This window comes from Eubalaena glacialis, chromosome 14 (assembly GCF_028564815.1).
Source record: "Eubalaena glacialis isolate mEubGla1 chromosome 14, mEubGla1.1.hap2.+ XY, whole genome shotgun sequence".
NCBI classification, from domain to species: domain Eukaryota; kingdom Metazoa; phylum Chordata; class Mammalia; order Artiodactyla; family Balaenidae; genus Eubalaena; species Eubalaena glacialis.
Genome location: NC_083729.1, coordinates 8,163,103 through 8,186,065, shown reverse-complemented (window position 1 = coordinate 8,186,065; position 22,963 = coordinate 8,163,103). Strand labels below are relative to the sequence as shown.

General features: G+C 34.0%; 1 protein-coding gene across 1 annotated transcript in view; it reads left to right on the top strand.

Moving 5' to 3' along the window:
* Window positions 1–22,963, top strand: part of ROCK2 (Rho associated coiled-coil containing protein kinase 2) — a 136,926-nt gene that overhangs the window by 44,669 nt on the left and 69,294 nt on the right. Inside the window, exons 2-3 of the mRNA XM_061210446.1 lie at window positions 9,444–9,525; window positions 10,552–10,652. Of these exons, the coding sequence (XP_061066429.1) occupies window positions 9,444–9,525; window positions 10,552–10,652 (183 nt within the window). The remainder of the gene's footprint in view (window positions 1–9,443; window positions 9,526–10,551; window positions 10,653–22,963) is intronic.

Genomic DNA, 22,963 nt, shown 5'->3' with positions numbered 1-22,963 from the left:
CCAAGCATCTTATTATCTACAAAATTCACATATGGATGGAAACATTTCCAGACACACCCTTTTCAAAAATATTCCTTCCATAGCAAGAATTTCTTCTAAAAAGAAAGTTTTTCTTTTCTTTTCTCACTTGTTAACATATTACCTTTACTGAGACAAAATCTATTAATTTTTCCTCCAAATGTTCGCCAGCATACTATAATAAGTCCTCGTTATCATAGGCAAGATCAGATTTGGAACACTTGCCTTTTTATAGAATAGAAGGAAAATGGTAATTCATCTCTAAGTTCAATAACTTTTAAAAGTTCATTGTGACAAGATAGCTAGAAAACTTTTATGTGAAATTAAAATTTTTTATGGTCGTTCTTCATCTCACTACAAAGAATTGAAAAATTCTGTTACACTTTAACAGTCTTATTTTTATAAATTTTACAGTGTTGATGACATAGCACTTTGTCCTCTTACGGATTTAATTTCTTAGTTGTAAAAGCTGTTCAGTGAATGAATTGCATGTATATACTATATGTAATGTAGTTCTAGAGGCAGTTTTGTATTTCAGCTGAAGTATCAGTTCTCTCAATGGTTACTGTTACAGAGGTTTTTCCTTCAAATATAGTTTTTAAAAAAAAAATTTTTTTTAATTAATTTATTTATTTTTGGCTGTGTTGGGTCTTCGTTTCTGTGCGAGGGCTTTCTCTAGCTGCGGCAAGTGGGGGCCACTTTTCATCGCGGTGCGCGGGGCCCTCACCATCGCGGCCTCTCTTGTTGCGGAGCACAGGCTCCAGACGCGCAGGCTCAGTAATTGTGGCTCACGGGCCTAGTTGCTCCGCGGCATGTAGGATCTTCCCAGACCAGGGCTCGAACCCGTGTCCCCTGCATTGGCAGGCAGACTCTCAACCACTGCGCCACCAGGGAAGCCCCAAATATAGTTTTATTAAAGAAGTAATTTACTATTGAGAATACAGTATATTTTCATTACAACAGTATCCAACCGTATTTTAACTGATCAGGTTAGAAAAAGTGTGTACTTTCTTCCAATTGTGTAGTAACCCTCTCTTATGGAGTAATTTATTTTGTTGCTTATTACATCAACTTTTCAATTTTTTTTTTCTGTGTGCGTTCCAAAGATACTTGGTCTCAAGAAAATGTATTTTAGTTTTTTACCATATTGTTTTTCATAACATTTCAGCCATTAGAAAAATCCAGTGTTTCCCAATGATGTCTGAATTAAAAACAAAAAAACAAAAAAAGAAACCTTTTTTTGATGTTAAAGAAACAAGTTTTATTTTTTTATTTTAATAAAAAATAAATTAAAAATAAAAATAATTTAAAAAAAGAAACAAAACTAAAACACAAGGCTTTCAAACATTTATCATTAAGCTCAATGAAAATTTGTAAAATTCTGGGTAGCACACAGGCATTAAATATTATGCAAATAATTATAGAGATTTTTTTTCATGTTCCTGTTTAGGTTTTAAATTGTGATGGCTTCAGTCATTAACATGAAATATGAATTTCTGGAAAGCTTTGTGTTCTGCAAAAATCATGCACCATAAATAACACGGCTTATGAGAATAATAGAGTAGGAACAGACTGTGCAAAACCTATACAAATTTTAACCATAACACTAACAAAAACAATAATTCAAATAAAAATAGCAACAAAGTTAAATCTCTGCTGGCATTTGTACCCAGCATCACAGACATTTGAATATCTGTAGCCTTAAACCCTGAGGCTTGAGCTTTTTTCTTTGAGATTTAGGCCTATGAAGGCCTTTATTTCTATAGCCTTCTTTATCAGGTTTCTGTTTGTTTTTAACAAAGGAAAAATATCTTCTCAGCTTTTTCATCTGCACTTGTAACCTTACTAGATAGCTTAATGTCATGAACAGTGTAGGGGTTTTTGAAGCTACTATTTGTACTTTAGTAAGGCATTTCTGCGTGATATTTGGCTTTTTTCTTAATGTCATCCTATATTGCTAAGGCTTTCTCTTTGACTTGAGAAAGCTTGCCCATCATTTAAAAACATTAACAAGCTGGAAAAAATCACATATTTTACTTAATTGAATTATTCCCTCACTTTCCAGTTACATGTGGGATAATTTGTGTTATAGAAATTCAGATTATAGCAGTACATCATTAATGATTATGGATGTAATTCCATATTTCAAATAGGCTTTAGGTAATTTTTAATTTGGGGGGCAGTGGTGTGATTAGCTTGCCATTGTTTTTAGCCCCATAGTTTGGGCAATAAGAGCTTATATAAAGAGTAGGTTAAGAGTTAATACTGCCGTTTTCTTTCTGTTTGTACTAATTGCATTTTGGTATTATCTTAAATCTGTGATTATATACATTACATTCACTTTAAAAATAGCTTTATTGAGGTGTAATTGACATAAAATAAATTGTACATAATGAAATTGTACAGTTTGGTAAGCCTTGGCATATGTCTGCACCCCAAAATGGAATGCTTTTTAATCTGCTTGGTAATCTTTCTACTAGTAAAGTTTTAAAAATCTGGGTACATGTAAGCTGTAGTATGTCACAATTCAATGAAAGCTAACAAGAGTGAGATGTTGCTGAAAACCTCTATGTTAAACTTACAATTTTTTAAGCTTAAATGTGTAAAATTGTAATATTTTCTTCTTGCACCTCAGTGGATCATCTTATACATTCCCATTGAGTACATTTACCCAACTTGGGAGATTTCTGAGGTCCGTTGGATATTTGTTGGGCACTTGGAAATATGGTACTGAGTCCCAGGGTAGAAGTCGATAGAGCTATCAGCCATAGAAGATGGTTCTCAGAATAAAGTTCACATATGTGTTTGTTTCGCTAACTACTCCCTTTGAGTGTAGGATAAATTATGGCTATTTGTGAGTTCCAATTAAGGATGATTTTATGTTCAGTGTTTTTAAGTAATTTTCTTTTAAACCAGTGATACTAACGTGTCTCTAAATTGACAAGAAATTGTTCCTACTTGAAGTACTGTTATTGCCAGAAATTGATCAATAAGCAGAGGAATTGTGTATGAAATGATGGTAATCAGCCTTTAGAAACTTTAGGTTTGCCTAAACTATTAGTTTTCAAATTGTTTTAGCAATGAGACCTTTTCTCTGCCAAATAAAAATTTATAGACTACCAAAATGTAAAACAGACCAAAATATAGTGCATTAGATTCCCTTACCAAGACTTGCTCACGTCTTCTATTTGTAGGGAAGTGCACATACAGTGGACAAAAGAGAGATGGGACAGATATTGAATCTAAAAGGTTTTAAAATTTTTTCTAATTTTTAGAAGTGTTACTTAAAAAAAAAAATTCCCTCAGATGTGTAGAAGAAATACTGCTTCCTGGGTAAGGAAGAGGTACACCTTGCTTCTGTAGTTCTACTGAGAAGAATATTTTGCTTTTTCACTAAAAGTAGGTGGGCCAGGGACTTCCCTTGTAGTGCAGTCGTTAAGAATCCGCCTGCCAGTGCAGGGGACACAGGTTCGAGCCCTGGTCCGGGAAGATCCCACATGCCGCGGAGCAACTAAGCGCATGTGCCACAACTACTGAGCCTGCGCTCTAGAGCCCGCGAGCCACAACTACTGAGCTCGTGTGCCACAACTACAGAAGCTTGTGCGCCTAGAGCCCGTGCTCCACAACAAGAGAAACCACCGCAGTGAGAAGCCCGCGCACCGCAACGAAGAGTAGCCCCCGCTCGGCGCAACTAGAGAAAGCCCGCGCGCAGCAACGAAGACCCAACGCAGCCATAAATAGATAGATAGATAGGTGGGCCATTGAGTCTGTACAGCTACATAAGTAGTCAGAGGGAGAAAAGAGAATGTTCTTTAAAAACAACCACCAACAACTATTTTTGTTTTGCTGAAATGTTCTTCACTGTTCCTAGTGGTAGTTGTATGGGTAGCAGAAAGAGCTACTTCTGATTACAACTTTTGCTTTTGTTATGTACCAAAATGGCTCTGTCCCAAAACACTTTTCCATTTCCTAATACATTCCTTTTCCAGTGGGGGTTTTTATGAGAATTAAATGAGAAAGTGATTCTACTCTCTCTGGCACAAAGTAGGTGCTTAATGAATGTTGATTTCCTAGTGTGATTTGTGGGTATATATTTTTGCCCTTTAATTTTCCTGTGAACTTGGTTTGTAAAGTACTTGGTTGTGCCTTAAGAAGTTCATTGTTTAGACTTGATTAATATTTGACTGGAAAACTGAGGATATTATGTTTGTGAGTATAATGGATGTGATACTGAAATATTTTCAGTGATTGTTTTTATGTGGGATATAAAATGAAAGAGTTAAATCTCTGTAGTTTTAAAAAATATTAGTGAGAACTGTAGTGACATATCAAATAATAGTGACATGTCTAATAATAGGGAAGGACAGTTTTGTGTTTGAAATTCTTTTAATTCCATCTCAGATTCACTCAGCAGTGCAGTTCCACTTCTCCTTTACAATTGCTGGATTGGTTTTAAAAATTACAAGAAACGTATTTTTCTTTACTTGGAAGATGGGATACAGAATATAAGGTTGTATGACTCCACAAGACCCCTTCCCTCCCAGCACTTCAAACACAAATAAGGATTTAAAAGTGTTTGGAGGATAAGTCTCTATAATAGAAAACCTTCGTTGAAATTTAGCAAACTTGGGGAGTTTTTAACTAATTTTTGTCTCATACTTCCTCCCTGATGAAGTAGACAGTATATTAGATAAGGTATGTGAAAATGCCTGAGAATAGTGATGGCATACAGGTTTTTAAATGTTTTACTGTTTATTTGCCCCTGTGATGTTTTTATCTTGTCAGTTAATTGATTGTTGTCCAGTACATTCAAAACAATTTTAATGATGTATAACACACACACACACACACACACACACACACAAAGTATATATACTATATGTATTGATATATAGCATGAAAGGCTTAAGATCAGTGGGAACTGTATTCTTTGTTCAGAGGTTCCCCTTCCCCACAATTCAGAGTTCAGGTTTTAAGCAAGTTTTTGTTATAATATTCCCTTAACTGTTCTAAATATGAATTTTACTCTCTTAGACACCTATTACTTCATTAATGTACAACCTATATTGTTTTGTAGAGAGCTTTAAGAGCTGATTTTACTATAGCTATAGGTAAAGATTCATAAAAGCAAACCAGAAAACAGTTCTTACGCTTTGTTAAATTAGCTACTTAAGCTTATGGTGAAGTTAACTTGTATCACACAAAATATGTACAGGACACTTTCACCCAGTACTCTTTAATTTCTTATTTTCCTAGATAACTTTTTTTTCCTTCAAATATTCTTTTTTGATAGGGGACAGGATAAATTTAGTTTGTCATTAATTTGGTTGACAGACCTTAAACTAATGTACTTACAAAGCTATATTGTAAAATAAGCATTACGTATTTTATTCATCTGATGTTGATAAATGATAGCAGATTAGTTAATATTACTTAGATTTTTCTAGGTGAAATAGAAAGTGTACTATAAAAAATAATATGGCGTATCCATAAGATTCAGAACGTTTTCTGCATGCATATAGGGGGCTTTAAAATCTATATTTTATACGCTAGCGATGGATTTGTTTGGCCCCACTGTTTTTACTTTTGTGTTTGTATTTGGAGTTGTAATAACAGAAGGCGAAAATGTAAATATTACAAATTCATTTACATGACACTTCCTGGTCACTTATCTGTACAGCAGATACACAGAAATATGTTTCCTATTTTGTTGTCTTAACTTTAAAATGTGGATATTGTTCAGTACTCTGTTAGAGGAATAACTTTATTAACTTTAATTTCAGTAATAAAGTATAAATGTATCATAAAATTCTAATATTGTCACTTATAAAATGTATTGGCTGGGGCAGGTTTTTTAACCTCTCTAAACTTCAGTTTCTGTGCCTACTAAATGTGAGTATAATAAGAGTACCTAGTTTATACATTGTTGTGAGGATTAAAATGTTGATTGCTTGAGCTGTGCTCAGCACATGGTACAAAGTAGTCAAGAAAAGTTCCTATTATTAATAATAAATACTGTATTGACCTGTGTAATTTAGTTATAGTTTTTGGTAGATAGACTGTAAGGTATCACATAACTTATGGTCAAGTTGAATGCTTGGTATTATTTAGGGTCTATGAATGTGAACTCACAGTAACATTTTTTTTTTTTAATTTGGCCGCGCACTGCGGCTTGTGGGATCTCAGTTCCCCAACCAGGGATTGAACCTGCGCCCTCATCAGTGAAAGTGCGGAGTCCTAACCACTGGACCACCAGGGAATTCCCAGTAACATCTTAAAGGAGGTTTTTGTTTTGTTTTTTAAACATGCAGCAATTATAGAAAAACAAGTGCTAAGAAAGTGGTGAACGGTGGTTTGGAAATAACAAATTTATGATCTAAATAGCTTTTATAGAAGTCACTGATGACCTCAAAGTGTCTAATGTCTCAGTCTTGATTTACTTGACTTACCAGTCATATTGATTTTGTGGATCACTCTCTCCCTCTTTGCTACATGCTTCATCTGGCTTCCAAGATACCACAGCAGTCTTGATTTTCTCCCTCCTTTACTGCTTGCTTCTCAGTCTCCTGTACTCCACAGTCTCTTAATAAGTGGTGTATCCCAGGACTCAGTCCTTGGTCCTTTTTTATTTGTCTACACTCACTCCTTTAGTGATCTTATCCAGTTTTATGGCTTTAAATACCACCCATATACTCACAACTCATAACATTATGAAACTTTCAGCTAAAAGATAATTTGCTGCATTTAACAATTGAAATTCCTAGAAGGATGTCTCCATCATTTTGCTTATCACTTTAGACATTCCAAGTTGGTGAAGTCTTTCCAACCTCCTTCCTTTTTTTTCTTTTTCTTTTTCTTTTTTTCCTCGGTGGATGCATTTTATTTGGAGATTTAAAAACAATTAGATATTTAGAAGCAGTTTATAGTGAGAGTAAAATCAAGTCCAATACTTCATTCCTTCATGGCAACTAAAGTATAAAAGGCTCTGTGTTAGGAAAAGTTAGGAAAATAGGCCATTCTATACATACTTTTTTCCACCATGATGATTGTAATGGGAAAAATTGGGTGTTGGCTTGTACCTGTTTATTCAGAAAGAGAGTAGGATAAATCACTTTTCTCTCTGCTGTCCTCTGGTGCTAACTTTTTACATACAGGCAACCCAAGTCAGTTCCAGTACTACAGCTGATTCACATATTTTAAACCAGTGATATTAGAGATGCGGGAGATCTGGTAACTGGGCAAGCTCTGGGGGCTTAGCTTAAGATTTTCTTGAAAGCTGTGTCTGATCTACCTCTTTATGCAGTTTCATATGAAACTTGGGCAATAAGATTTTTTTTTTAGTGTCTTTTTGGGAGCTGGGATTTTCACTCCAGCTACCGTTTTCCCAGTAATCAGTCTGGTTTTCGCCCATTACCACATTTAGGTTCTTTTAATTCTCAATTATTGGTCTTACTGCTTTCTGCCCTGAAATCCAGTAGATCTTTGTGACTTTAGCTCCTACTTTAGCTCCTACATTGCTTAGCATTTTTCTTTCTCGTTCTTGAATGTTTTGTGGTGGTGGTGTTTTTTTCCTTTCAGTGGGGCTATGACTTTTAAATGTTCTCCTGTCATTTCTGTGCATTTGAAAGTAGGGAAAGGGACAAATAGTGTTAATTTTCTTCATTGCTTTGAAGTTTTGGTTGTAGGCTTTTCTTTAATATAAGTTTTATTCTTTTAAAAGTTTCTTTATCTTAGCTTTAGTATCACTTTCTCTGAAAAGAATCACAGTTGAAATCATAAGACACTGAAAAAAAATCTTACCTCCTAAGGTTTATATGAAACTGCTTAATGAGGATGGTCATAGACATAGGCTTTCATTCAAGTCTTGAGGTAATCCAGCAACTGTAACTCAGTATCAATTTTGTGTACTGAAAATTCTAGTATCTTTTAAAAATTCAGAATTTGTTTCTTAAAAAGTGGTACTAAATAGAATAAGTTTCAAATGTAAAAATTTATAAACATAGAACCTTAAGTATAAATGTAAATATATAAATATGTATTACCCCTACATTATCTTCTGATGTAAATTATTAGCAAATTAAGGTATTTTTTAGTATTATTCAAAAATAAATATTACCAAAAAAACTTAATGCACAAATGAAATAGTATGTGATCTTTAAGAAATGGTTTAAAAAAAACAAAATAGTATTATTGCTGAGTTGAGCAACTGTTCAAATGTTGCAACTGCTGAAAAAGCTCTCTGACTCTACACTAGTGGGGTATATTATGGGAAAATACTTACAAACTGATTCCAGTTTTTTCCTGTTATTTAATCTTTGTGTAACTCCATTTCTCTGTGATAACTTTCAGTTCTTCTAGAATTAGCAAATTAAAAACTCAAGTTACCTTTCTAAGTTTTGCATGTAATTTTCCCCACATTTTCTCCCTACCCAGATCCTCAAAAGTTCTCTTTATTACTGTTTTGTTTTCTGCATTCCTCCAGGTTCCTTCTTTCCCCTTCCAAGCTTCCACTGGTGGTTAAGATGAGGGAGATGAGTTAAGTATATTGAACCTCTAAGATTTAGGTAGTATTTTGCTACATCGTTTTCTAATAGCAAGACCTTGGGCATGCCAAAGTCACTTAATCTCTCTGAACTTTAGTTTGTTTATTTTTTAAATGAGAATATGTCCTTCTGCCCTCCTCAGTTACTTGGGGATGAAACAATATATGCACTAGTGTTTTAAAAATACTGTTTTCTTCACAAGCATATCCATTGAGTAATTTGAGACTTGGTTTGTTTCTTACTAGTTTTTTTCACTCCCACCAACTTATATGTATGTACTTTTTCATATTTTGATTATAAATTTAATGCATGCTTGTTGTAGAAAGTCTGGAAAATACAGGAAACTTACAGAAGAAAATAGAAACCTGAACAGTGCATCATCCTGTTTTCATGTTTTTAGGGGAAATTTAGTTTTGAGCCTGAATTTCCTGAGGGTAAAGATAGTTAGTGTCTCACTTGTTTTTAGATTTTCTATTCTTTTTATACACTAGGCACAAAATTAATGCTTGTTGAATGAATGGGAACTTAGTCTGGGTGTATTTCTTAAAGTAAAAAGCTAGGTAAAATTTTACTGGACATTGGAAGAGAGAAAAGACATCTGACTAGCAAAAATAATAGTGGATGCATATTTTAAAATGACATTTTTCTCTTGGCTAAAACTACAATGGAAAACATGATAGGGTCAACCCTAATATTCTCTGGCAGAAGTTAGGAAACTATTTAAAGCTATTGGATATGGTGCCACTGGGGGCAATTTCAAATCAAGGTGGATTAACATTAACTCAGTGAGAGCAAAACAATAAAATTTAAAGGCTTTTTATCTTGAATGCTTGAAAATTGTAACAACTTTCTTTTTTCTCTTTTTATTTTTTTGTTAAACAGGATGGCTTAAATTCCTTGGTCCTTGATTTGGATTTCCCTGCTTTGAGGAAAAACAAAAATATAGATAATTTCTTAAATAGATGTAAGTATGTGTAAACTTCATATTTGATATGACTCTACTTTTGATAAGAGATTTATGTTTAATTAATATTATTACAGTCCACAAACTTATAACTTAACTTATTAAATTTAAATTTTTTTTAGTTTGCCATTTGATTTATTTAAATACTAATATTCTTTATTTCAAAGCAGAATTGCCAAATCAATTAAAGTATGTAAAGTAGGTAAAGTTCAAGGTTTTGATTAAATTAAGATTGCTTAGAATTTCAGGACAGGTCATTTATGGCAGTTCCAAGAGAAGTTTTCAATTAATGTTAACAACTCTAAGACTTAGCTTTACATTACCCAGAAGACTTAATGAGCTTTATGTTTGTATAAATGTAGACATTTCAGTCTAGTTAATGAAAGATAATGTGATAACAGATATTGCCATAAACGTAGTAACTATTAATATATGCCAGTATTGATGTTGCAATGAAGTTGTAAATGAAGTTGAATTCTGAGAATAAGAAATTCTCAAAATAATTGTATACACTTTATGTGAACACAGTATGCTCTTTAATTTGGAATTAATCAGAGACTAGGCTGTTTTCCTAATTAAAAAATCTTATCTATAGTTATCAAATCTACAATATGTGATTACTGTTTTTCAAAGAAGTAAGCTACCAGCATTCATGATTGAGATTAGCCTTGCGTACTTTCATAGCAGCTTTCTGCAATGATTCAGAGTGTACTCCAGGATTGCCTGGATCATCACAGTTTCAGCTGTCATATAACTTGCCAAGCAACAGAGTCAGAAACAGAATAGTTTAACTGCTACTTTTTGGTAGTCATTAATGTGTTTATATGTGTTAAACCAGAGAGTTTTTGTCCTTTGATGTAAAGTGTATGTGTCTTAGAGTTTTAAATAGCAACATTTAAAAACTGACAGATTTAGCTGGAAACAAAGCCCAGTTTCTTGAAATAAAAATTTGTTTACAAATATGGTGATTATTTTAAAAGGTTGCTTATAAATGTGATTGATATTATGGTGATCTTTTTACTGTAGATGAGAAAATTGTGAAAAAGATCAGAGGTCTACAGATGAAGGCAGAAGACTACGATGTTGTAAAAGTTATTGGAAGAGGTGCTTTTGGTGAAGTCCAGTTGGTAAGAAAGAATTTGTTTTGTTCTTTTTATTATTTCTTTTAATGACATGGTTTTGTGAAACATTATCAGTGGCCCTTTAGTAAATCTAATTTCTGTGTCCAACCATGCCAGAAAATTAGTTTTATGAGCTTGGTCAAGTCATTCCATCTCTGAGAGCCTCAGTATCTTCATCTATAAAAAGAGATAATTGTGCTGTAAATACCAGGTCTTTTCCAGCTCTGAAACACTGGGATTTAGAATAAGGCCAACTTGGCTTCACTCATGATCTGCCTAGCAGTTAATATTCTTCCAGAACTACTGTGTTTTTATTTAGTATGTTCAGATTAATAACATCTCTGCTTAATTAACTGAGATTTATTTAGATATACGAGAAACCCAACAAAGGCATTTTAATAACTGAAAGTAAATATAAAATTTACCTTTGTAGGCCAAAGTGGTAGCACTGGAAATACTTCTAAATGTTTGCAAATATTTCAAATATTTTATTTATATTATTATTATATGAAGAACTAGAATGTAATATTCCTATTTTCATCGCCTGAATATGAAACTCTTCTTTTTTTTTTTTTTTCTTTTTACAGTTAAACTGTGGAGTCAAATTCTGTTTTTAACTTAATAGTGCTTTACTCTTTTTGATGGAGCACCAAGAAAAACTGACTATGTGCCAGCATGGGTTTCTCTAGGAACAAGTCATGACAGACTAACCTTTTGTCTTTTTCTCTTTCATTCTTTCTTTCTTTGATAGGTTTATTGAACTTGTAGATCAGGATAGTGCAATAGGTATAATATATATCCGTAAGATATTTGAAAAAGTCTGACATACTTAGGATGATACGGAGAAGTGTCAATGAATAAGCATATGGATAGGGAGCTTTATAACTACGTTAATAGCTGTATTCTAAGGAGCCCGATGAAGGCATGAATGGTTCCTTGGACAGAGATCCCCAAGGTCAGGTTTTAGGATTCTTTCCTCTCCTATTAAACATTTTATTAATGACTTGTATGGAGGCAATGGTGGCATGTTGAATAACTTTGCAAATGAGTTAAAACTGAAGTATGAAGATGAGCCAAAACCCAGAAATCATCAAATGGGGAGGTCATTAGCCAAATAGAAGAAGTGAAATTTAACCAGGATAATGACCTGTACTTGGGTGTGAAGAACTCAAGGAATAGATTGCTTAACAGTGATTATGAATTAAAGAACAGTTTTCCTGAATGTAAACCAGGCAAAAGTCATTGGTGATGTGGCTACCCAAAATAGTAAAGTTTGGACTGCTGTAATAAATTTCTAAGATAATAGAGATAGGTTTTTCTCTAATTTGAGATGACTGGGCCATACCTGGCATATTTAATCCACTCTAGATGCCCTGTTGCCCTGTTTTAAAAGGGACGAATAATGCTCAAGCACTTGAAATAATGCCATCTGAGGTATGGTTGAAGGAATTGAGACGTTGATTGGGAGTAGATTTGAAGAATGGGCTGCCTTCGAAAGTAATGAGGTTTTGTTTTTGTTTTACTTTTGTTCTCAGTCAGTGAAAGTGCTGAAGCTTCAGCTGGTAGAATGCTCTAGTGGGTAGGGTGGGAGATTAGATTACATGACAGTTGATATGAAAGTTTCTGTAAGATAGGGAAATTATAAAGTAGTTGAATCCTAGCTCTGCCATGGTCAAACTCAAAAGATCATGGTGAGTTCAGGCAGATTTCTCAATCTCTCTGAGTTCCAACCTGTAGAATACAGATAATAACAACTATGTTATGGGGGTTGTTATAGGAAACTAAATGAATTAACAAAATAAATAAGCCTGATTGTAGTGTTCTCTGACTGTTAACCATTATTATTATTTAGTATTTGATATAGGAGTCATACTATTGTGTGCATGTTTCAAATACAATACATGTATTTGAAACAGGCACATTGTTTCTTCATACTTATTTCATTGTGGTTAGGGAATAAACACTAGAATTTGAAGTTGTATTTTTGGAGGGAAATATGACAGACCTTGACTTGTCATGTTTTTGTGTCAGGGTAGTCATTGTTCTGTGTTAGATTAATTTGATCATTAAAGTTCAATATGTTAAAGGAAAGGAAAACATAGAAACAGAGGCTTTTATTTTTGTTGTTAATTTCCATCCTTTATTTCATTTTGGCCACAGGATATGCAGAAACAAAGTCATATGTTTTTAAAAATGAAAAATATTTTAACGTTCCACTAATTCGATGACCTGACCTGAGAGCTTGTACATGTTTGTTTTGGCTTTAGTTCTTGGTTGTTACCTTAGGCAGGGACTCTTAAAAAGAAGAATGAGATTGAAAAGGGAAAGCCCAAGTGCTTCTCCCATAGCCTTTTGAAGTTGATTCGTATGTGGAAGATAAGTTAGTTAGGCAGATACGTAGGGAATGTTCCATATTTGGCACATCTTTATGATTATTTTTTCTAGTCACCTGAAGAAAGTGTTACAGTAGTAGGTACAAATGTGTCTTCCCTTGTGAAATGCTTTTTCTGGTCAAGTAAAAATACGTTGTCACAGAGGACCTACCAATCAATTTCCACGTAGAAAATTCTCATTGTAAAAGTAACTTCGGTATGTCACAGCAACTATACCACAGTATAAGAGCTAGGGTCCAGACTACCTACGGTTGAATTCTGACTCTTTCGCTGTCTAGCTGTGACTTCAGACAAGTTACTTAATCTCTCTGTGCTTAGTTTCTTATCTGTTAATGAAGATAACAATAGTGTTTATACCTCATGAGATTACTGGAAGAATTAAATGTGACAATATATATAAAGCATTTGGAACAGTTCCTGGAATATATTCAATAGTAAGTGTTTAGTAAATGTTAGCAATTAATTGTCAGACATAAAACAGCGCATTTATCTATATCCATCAATGAAATAGTTAATCAGGATCTGTTATGTTCCAGGAGCTGTGCTAGCCTCTAAAGATACAGTAATATAGCCTCTATCTTGCTGAAAGTGGTAGTTTTGTGGAGGAGAGGAAGAATTTTACTTTAAACAAGTAAAGTTTTTTCAGATTACAATAAATGCTATGAAGGAAAAGATCTGGATGCTCTGAGAGAGAATAATGGAGGAATGTGCCTTACTCAGACTGGGCAGTTAGGAAAGGTCTTGCTGTGAGAAAGTGACACTTGAGTTAAGTTAAAGGAGTTGGCCACATGAAGAAGTGGGGATGGAGTGGGAGTTAAAATACAGAGGGAATACATGTGAAAATGTCATGAGTCAGGAAAGTGACAAGTCATTTAATTTATTTGGGTGTAGATTTCCTCATCAGAAAAGGCATTTCTCATGGATTGAAAAGTTCTATAATCCCAGGAGGGCAAAATTTGTTCAGCTTGTTGTCTTTTGTCTTTTTTTCCCCTATCTACAGAGGAGATGTACATTTATGTTTTTATATCATGAAAGGTCCACAACAATGGATGGTTTTATCTAATATCCCTCTTGTTTTTGGATTCTACTCTTTTGGAATATTTTATCACATCTCATTTTGATGGAACATAATACGAGTCAGTATAGTATATTGATTAAGAGCATGTACTCTGGTGACTTCCATGGTGGTCCAGTGATTAGGACTCTGCGCCTCCACTGCAGGGCTGCAGGTTCCATCCCTGGTCGGGGAACTAACATCCCACATGCTGCGAGGTGTGGCCAAAAAAAAAAAAGGTGAATCAAGGATTTTGAAATGAATTTATAAATAAATGTAAAACTGGCTTTAAAAAAAAAAAGAGCATGTACTCTGGAGCTAGACCTCTCAACTACCTAACTTCTTTGTGACTTAGTGTCCTCATTTGTAAAGTGAAGGTTCATTATTCATAGGTTGCTATGAGTGTGAAATGAGCTAATACATGGAAAATATCTAGAATGGTATCTGACACATAGTGAATAGGTAATAAATTGTAGGCTAAAATTGGAGCCTGCTGGAAAAGCAGTTAAGGTCCTTTTAAAGACTCATTTACTAATTTCACATATTGGCTTAACAAAACATGTTTTTATAGTTAAGGTAGTAATGTTCAACTTTTAATAGATATTTTTGCATAAAGTACTCTGGTACTGTGGAAAAACAGTCAAAGCCATCTACTTTTGTTTCTGTTCTGTGGTATGCAGATGTCCTGTCATCAAAGGTTTCATTTCTTTATCTTGGAGTGGCACTAATAATAGAACTTTTATAAGAGGTTTTGTGAGGACTAAATTATGTTATACATGTGTGGTACTTATCATGGGCGTGGCACATTGTAGGTATCAAGTAAGTACTAGCTGTTGTCACTATTGTCAGTTTCTGTGGATTTATGGCATTAAATGAGTTTTAATTTGGAATAAATAATCAGAAGTCTTGTTCTTACTTTCATATATATTTATGTATGTTAATTTGCTAGGGCTGCCATAGCAAAATACCACAGACTGTGCTTAAACAACAGAAATTTATTTCCTTACAGTTCTGGAGGCTAGAAGTTCAAGATCAAGGTGTTAGCATGTTTAGTTTCTTCCAAGGTCTCTCTCCATGGCTTGCAGATGGCCACCTTCTCACTGTGTCCTCACATGGTCTTTCCTCTGTGCATGCACATCCCTGGTGTGTCGCTCTGTATGTCCTTCATCACCTCTTCTCATAATGACTCCAGTCAGGTTGGATTAGCACCATCCCTAACTGCCTCTTTTTAACTTAATCATGTCTTTAAAGGCCCTGTCTCCAAATACAGTCACATTCTGAGGTACTAGAGGTTAGAGCTTCAAAATGTGAATTGTGGGTGAGGGGGACACATGATTCACCCCACTACAGTAGGTATGTATGTATGTATGTTAGGATGAACTTTTCAGTGAGATAACCTTTTGACCATGGTATGCATGCTTACTTTTTTTGTTTATGTTTATTAACTTTTCTTGGACACTAATTCTCTTTTCTTTGAAAAAGAAAGTTATAAATTCTAGCCTTGCAAATGTCTTCTTAAGGTAAAAATACAGTCTTCCTCTCTATTAGTAGAATATACATTGTTCTTCAGATATTCCTTTGGTTAGTTGATTAGCAAATGTTTATTAAATGTCAAGTATCATCATAAACATATAAGTATCGTCAACACATTAAACAGGTAAACTACTCAGACAAGGCACCTTTACATTCATGGAGCTTTTGTTTGAAACTGTTATAGTTTCAGAAAGAAATTGTGGTCTGGGTTCTAAAAGTAGAGTTATAAATTAATCTTCTTAAATGTAATGCGTATATGTTAGGAATTACTTATATATGATTCTTTACTCGGGGGAGATGTATAAAAACAAGTTTTCGTGGTAGCAGTGGAAATATTTTTATTTTGAAGTTATATCTTCTTATTTTGGAGTTTGGAAACCTTTAATTGGTTTTGCGATATTGTCTACTCATTCTCCTTAAGAAAATGTGACATCAAATTTTTTCTTGGTGGTTTTATTTAAAGCTACACAGATTAATATATGAATGTATTCTCATTCTCAAAGGTCTAAGTTACTTAGAATTAGGTAAAATATGAAAATCTCTATCATGTCTTCTCTCGATTCCCATTTTCAAACATAAAGGTAACCAGCCTGTTGGTAATCTTTTAGTGCTTTGATGATTAGAAATATTTGGGGACTGTTGCAAAACTAGTGTCAAATTATTTTCAGTGGATATTTATATTTTATTCTAATTATTTTCATTCTAAGAAAGTTGAAACCTTTCCGTATTGAGTTATAAAAATTGCATCAATGCTAATTATTCTCCCTTGAAATTAAAAATTATTTTATTTATACATCAAATATGTTCATAGTAGAATAATAAAATAAGCCAACATTATACTTTTTAAAATCACCTGCAGTCCCACTGCTGAGAGATAACTACTTTCATTACTTTGATATATAGCTTTCCAACTTTTCTGTTTCTAAAGATATGTGTAATATATGTATATTAAGGGACCATATTATGTACATGGTTTTACAACCTGTGTTTTTTTATGCAACAGTAAATAGTAACACACACTTGTATAACAGTTACAACATGCCAGGCAGGCTGCTAAGCAATTGGTATATAGTAACCAGTCTTTACAACAGTCTTTCTAGATGGTATAACTACTGTTATTCCCATTTTACAGATGGGGAAATTCAGGTAGATAAGATAAATGACTTGCGAGAGTTCACACAGCTGCTAAATGGTTGAACTGAGATTTGAACTTAGGCAGAGGACTCCAGAGTCCATTCTCTTTGCTCTATGGCCATAACCAGTTTTCTGTGCCAATATAGACTTTGTATGTAATTTTATTGGCTACATGGTGTTTCACTATCATCTTAATCAACCTCTTACAAGTATTCAGTTCTCCTTTCTTGAAACACCATTTTTTCTACATTACTGGCTCTTCCTTCTCAGTTTCCTTAGTGGTTCATTCTCCACCTGACTTGTAAGTATTGTAGTTCCCAAAGGCTAGGCTCTTATTTTTTTTGATCTGCATTTTCTCCCAAGGCAAGTTCATGCAGTCCTCTAACTTTAAATACAATCCATGTGATGTCAAGGCTCAAATTTATAGCTACTGCTCAGAACTTTCTACTTTGCTCTCCAAACTCATATTCATGGTAGCTTATTTGACAACTCCATTAAGATGTATCACAGACATCTAAAACATGTGAAATTAGAATGCTTGATTCCCTCTCTAACTTTGCTCTTCCTCCACAAATCTGTTCCTTCTCTTATTTTCCCATCTTAATAAATAAATGACTCTAGCATCAACCCAGTTGATGCTCAAGCCAAAAAATTGGGAGTCATTATTGATTTCTCTTCCCCTCATTTCTTATATTTAATTTTTCAGTAAGTCCTGCTCATAATATTTCTCTAGTCTCTCCACTTTTTGGGGGGTATTCACTGCCACCGCCTTTCTCCAAGATACCCTTTCATTCCCAGTCAGGTATGAGGGCCTACTTTGTGTCCTGCTTTGTTTTCTACTTCTGCTAACAGTTTCACCATTGTACTATTGATTTTGGATTGGGAGTGCTGATGGAGAAAATACCAAGACTGGATTTATTAAATCTTCTGCAGATTCATGCTCTCCAAGTTCAGCTGAACCCACATTACTATTTGGCAAACTTTTTTCCCTATACTTCATAGCCTTGTATTTTCACATACCACTCCTACGCCAATAAGGGTATAATAGAATCAACTATGGGGCTTTTCTAACATACATGCTTTGTTTCATTTTGTTTTCTTTATTTCCCCACTTCTCTATAATGAGATACATGAAGATGGGAAGTATAGATGTATCTAATATAAACTGCTGCCAAATTGACCCTTCTGAAATACATTCATTGTATCTCTCCTTTGCATTTTATGGCTCCCTTGCCTGCTAAATGAAGCATGAAGTCTTCATCCGGGCCTTCTAGGCCCTCTTATTTAAGATACCACCAATTAATCTTTTTAACCCTTATTTTCCATCATGCTATCCTTTCTGAGCAGGCTACTTATTTCAGCGCATTCTCTTGTTTACTTGTCTGTTCCTCCAAAAATGTTTCACTCACTCTCAGTACTTATTTTAAAAGAGAAGTTTCCTGATTCCTTTTGCTTTCCTTTCTACCCTTTGAGTGTGCCCTCTCTCGTCTGCATCTTTTAATTATGATCGCTTTATTTAATTTCCCATATTATGCCTTGTGCTGTGGTTTATATGTATACTTCTTTGAATCTTTTTATATTGTAAATTTTTTGAGGGCAGGAACTGTGTCTTTTCAGTACTTTTGGCATTCCCATCAGGAACTCATAGCTGTGTGTCTGAAAATAGTTCACCTATATCTGGGAAGATGATCTTCTTTAGTCAAGTACACAGTTTAGTAGGAATATCTGTAGAGCAACAGGGAGAAAGGGGGAACCCTCACCATGGAGCCATTTGTTAATTCAGTCTTGAACATTGGTAAAGGACGTGTTTGTGCAGCTAGATCATATCTGTGATTGGATTTTTCTTGTCTTTTTATATCCTGTACAACACAGAACCTGAAATGTAGAAAATTTTCATTGATGTGAATTGACTGTCATTATTCCTGATCCCTGGGCTCAGGTGCTCCCTGGGGATCCAGAATGCTAAGGGGATACAGATTCTCAGTGATAGCACTCAAGGCTGATATGAGATGAGGATCTTGTTCTTTGTTGTTTTTTTTTTTTTAATCTCCTACTGGCTTGCTCTTAATTAAAATGGTTTTAAACTAAGGTTTTAAAGTGGAACCAACCAGAAGGAAAGAGTGTATGGGAAATGATTCTCTAACACTTGTCATGTAAACTCAGGTTTTTTAGTCCTTTTTGGAATAAAACAGGCTCCTCGCTGGTTACAGGGTTATTTCTGATTTGTAAAAATTATCTCCCTTCCTCCATGTTTTGGTAATTCCTGTATTCCCCCATTCAATCTTAGCTGCCACAACCAGACCTGGCAGAAAGCAGGAGGACATGCTTTTCTTGTGTCTTTAGTGGAAACCCCAGCAGCACACAATAACTGTTCCAGATCTGTCAAATAGATGCATTGGTTCTTTTTGTAAAAATAATCTATTGTAATTTTTGATATCAAAAATAAATTTTAGGGCTTCCCTGGTGGCGCAGTGGTTGAGAATCTGCCTGCCAATGCAGGGGACACGGGTTCGAGTCCTGGTCTGGGAAGATCCCACATGCCGCGGAGCAACTAGACCCGTGAGCCACAATTACTGAGCCTGCGCGTCTGGAGTCTGTGCTCCGCAACAAGAGAGGCCGCGATAATGAGAGGCCCGCGCACCGTGATGAAGAGTGGCCCCCACTTGCCACAACTGGAGAAAGCCCTCGCACAGAAACGAAGACCCAACACAGCCATAAATAAATAAATAAATAAATAATTTTTTAAAAATAGTAAAAAAAAATAAAAAATAAAATAAAAATTTTAAAGCCTGAAATGGGGCATTTTGGTTAGAATGATTTTCAAAAGTTTTTGTCCACAAGTGTTCTAGGAGATCTAGGTCCATTTTAGGACTTTTTCAAACATGTCTCTAGCTACACTTAGGAATGTTTCATCTACTTTAAAAAAAATTTTTTTAAAGAAGTACATATTAGCTATAAAAAACACAAACAAATCTAAGAAAATAAAAATCCCTCAGAATTCCATCAGCTGAGATAAAACTGTTAACTGTTTTGACCCTTATTATCTTTTTTTTCCCCACATATAGTCAATTAGCTGGTACTTTTGCATTCATCCACTTTTAAAATTAGAAACTAGGAATATAGCATTTTTTTCTCTTAACAGATAGAGACACTGGAAGAGAAGCAATGTTTTTGTCCTTTAGGTAATCATGGACTAGTGACATAGGGGAGACACATGTAAGGTTTCATAACAGAATGAACTGAGTTCCATTTGTCTATGGTGGAATTAGCTAACATTTTCATTGACTATATTCTGTGTGCTGAGTATTTATATTCATTATCTTGTTTTATCTTTTCAACAATTCTGTGAGATTCTTAAGTAGATGAATTCACTGAAATTTAGAGAGATTAAGTGAATTGGCCACATAATTCATAAATAGTTAGGACTTTTGCCCAGGTTTGTTGACATCTACATCCATGCTTTTAAGCAGTACTCTCTGCATTGTTGTAATGAATCGCTACTATATCTATTTATCCATCCATATTGAATAAAGGAGAAAGAGCTAGAGAACAAAGGGGAACGTACAGAGATGCTGAGGAAGATTATAATAGAATCATTCAGAAGGAGATATCCTCACAAGGAAGGTCAGTGGAAACCAGCTTTCCTGAAATAACAGTGCTTTACTGTAGTACTTTGTAATACTAGTACTAATGTATTTTAAGGTATGAGGCAGACGTTTGGCATGAATACAACTATTGCCTCTTAATGTTTGTTCTGTAGATAAAGTCAAAGACTACAAGCTGGTGGTTCCTGACTCTTGTGTTATGAGCCTGTAAAGTGTTCTATTACAGTAGTTTAAATGAAATTCAGGCCTCATTAACTAGAACATCTAACCAAAATTGTCTTTATCTATTAAAAGTTTTATAGATCTCATAGCTGTAATTTTGCTGAATTTGTTAAATTGGATAATTCAGCATTGTGCCAACCACTAGGCAGCCTCACAAATGAAAGTTTGTATTCTGTTCTTAAAGGAGCTTATGAAGCAGACATGTACACAACTAATTTTGATATTAGATTATTGTAAGCATTTTGGAAGCACAGAAAGGGAAACAGTTTTGCATAAAGAATCACCAAGAATAAAGCACCAAGAACAGGCATTTTTCTCATGTTCAGAAAATCGTCTTATGCCTGTGTTGTTGTTTATTTGAATGAACGGCTCTTTTCTCTAGGTTTGTTTTTGTTTAGTTAATTCATATATAAAAGATTAAACATAAATAAATGTTTAACTATTTCCTACTAGCTGACAAATATCTTTTAGTTTCTGTTCATAGCTGTTCTTTATAGCAGAATTCTTAAAACTCTTGTCATGGTCTGAGTCAAGCATAAATAATATTATGGTATAAATTAATTGGCTCTTACTGTTATATGATTGCTTTTTCTAATGAAGTTAAGATAACATTCAAATCCGATTTATTCTTAGAATAAGTGAACATTTGAAGAATGGCATAAATACAGAAGAGAGGGTACCTTAGCTGTCTCTTTTTAGTAATGTTTTAAACTTTAAAAAAACCCACAGCATTTTATTAAAAGCATTGCTGGACTGAGCATTTGCTTTGAGATAATTTGCTAAGTAAGAATCTGGTCTATCTGCTGTGGAAGGGATTTCTACTTTTAAGACTAGGATCCTTCATCCTCTAATCCCCCACCCTCCCACCCATGTTTTCGTATTGCTTTCCCATATATTTATCTTTAGCATTCTATAAATGGCATAACACCATACAAATCAAAGGAATTGTTTTTCCAGTTTAGTAATTTAATATAGAAGATGGATATAATCTGTGACCCTCATCATAACTTATTTGGCCCTTGGCATATAGGATTCTTTTCATGTAAAGTTACAGTATATCAAAACACTTTAAATTTCAAAATATTTTAAAATACTTTAAATTTCAAAGTATTTCAAAATAATAAGTGATATAACCCATTGATATAATAACCTTTCTAATTATAATTTGATTAGGCAGTTTTCATCCTGGGCTGTATTTTCTTTCTATCCATATTGATGTTTTATTTATTTGTTATATAAAGTACTGAGAAGGGATGTTAAAATTTCCAGCTGAAATTAGGATTTGCCTGTTTCTTTCTTTAGTTCTGTCAATTTTTGCTTCATGAATTTTTAAGCTTATGTATTAGATACAAACATATTTAGAATTTTTAATGCCTTCCTGATGAATTATTACTCCTTTTATCTGAATTATCCTTTTTTTCTCTTTGCCTTGAAGTCTACTTTGTTATTAATATTGCTCTGTCTACTTTCTTATCCTTGCTGTTTGCATGGTGTATCTTTTCCTATCTTTTTATTTTTAACCTGTTTGATCTTATATTTAAAATATATGAGGTTAGGTTTTGCTTTTTAATTCTCATAATCTCTGCCTGTGAATTGTGTGTTTAGTCCGTTTATATTTACCCATATTTCAGACTGTTTAAAATTGTCTTGTAGGCCCTCAAGTCTCTATTCATTTTCATTTATGCATTTTTCTCTTTATTCTCTAGATTGATTTGTGTTCAGGTTCACTGAATGTCCTTCTATCTCCATTCTCTGTTAAGCCCTTCCAAAGAATTTTCCATTTTAGTTATTTTTCAGTTATAGAATTTCCAATTGGTTCTTTTTTTAGTTTCCATTTCTCTGTTGGTATTTACTTCTGTTCATTCATTGAAACTATTTTTTCCTTTTTTTCTTTAACATACTGTCTTTTAGGTCTTTGGACATATTTATAAGAAATATTTAAAGTATTTGTTAGCTAAATCCAACATCTTTTGGGGATGTTTGCTATTGACTGCTTTTTTCTTGATGATGAGTCACATTTTCCTCTTTGCCTGTCAGGTAATTTTTAAATTATGTACAGGTCCTTTTTGATATGTGATAGAGACTGAATTTTGTTATTTTTCTTTGACAAGTGTTGATTTTCATTTTAATAAGCTGTCTAGTTACTTGCTGATAACCCTTAACTTTTGGAGCCTTAGTTTTTTACTTTGTAAATGTAGATGTGTTTAAAGACCAAGTTGTTTCCCAAGTCCTTTTAAGGACTCCAAACTCTACTCCCCTTTTGATCTTTTAGGGTTTGGTATTATAAGGCTTTGTTAGGTAGTGCTAGAGTAGGCCTTGCTTTAGAGCATGGTTCTTTCTCCTAAGATGTCTCACCTCGATGTCCAGGAAATCATC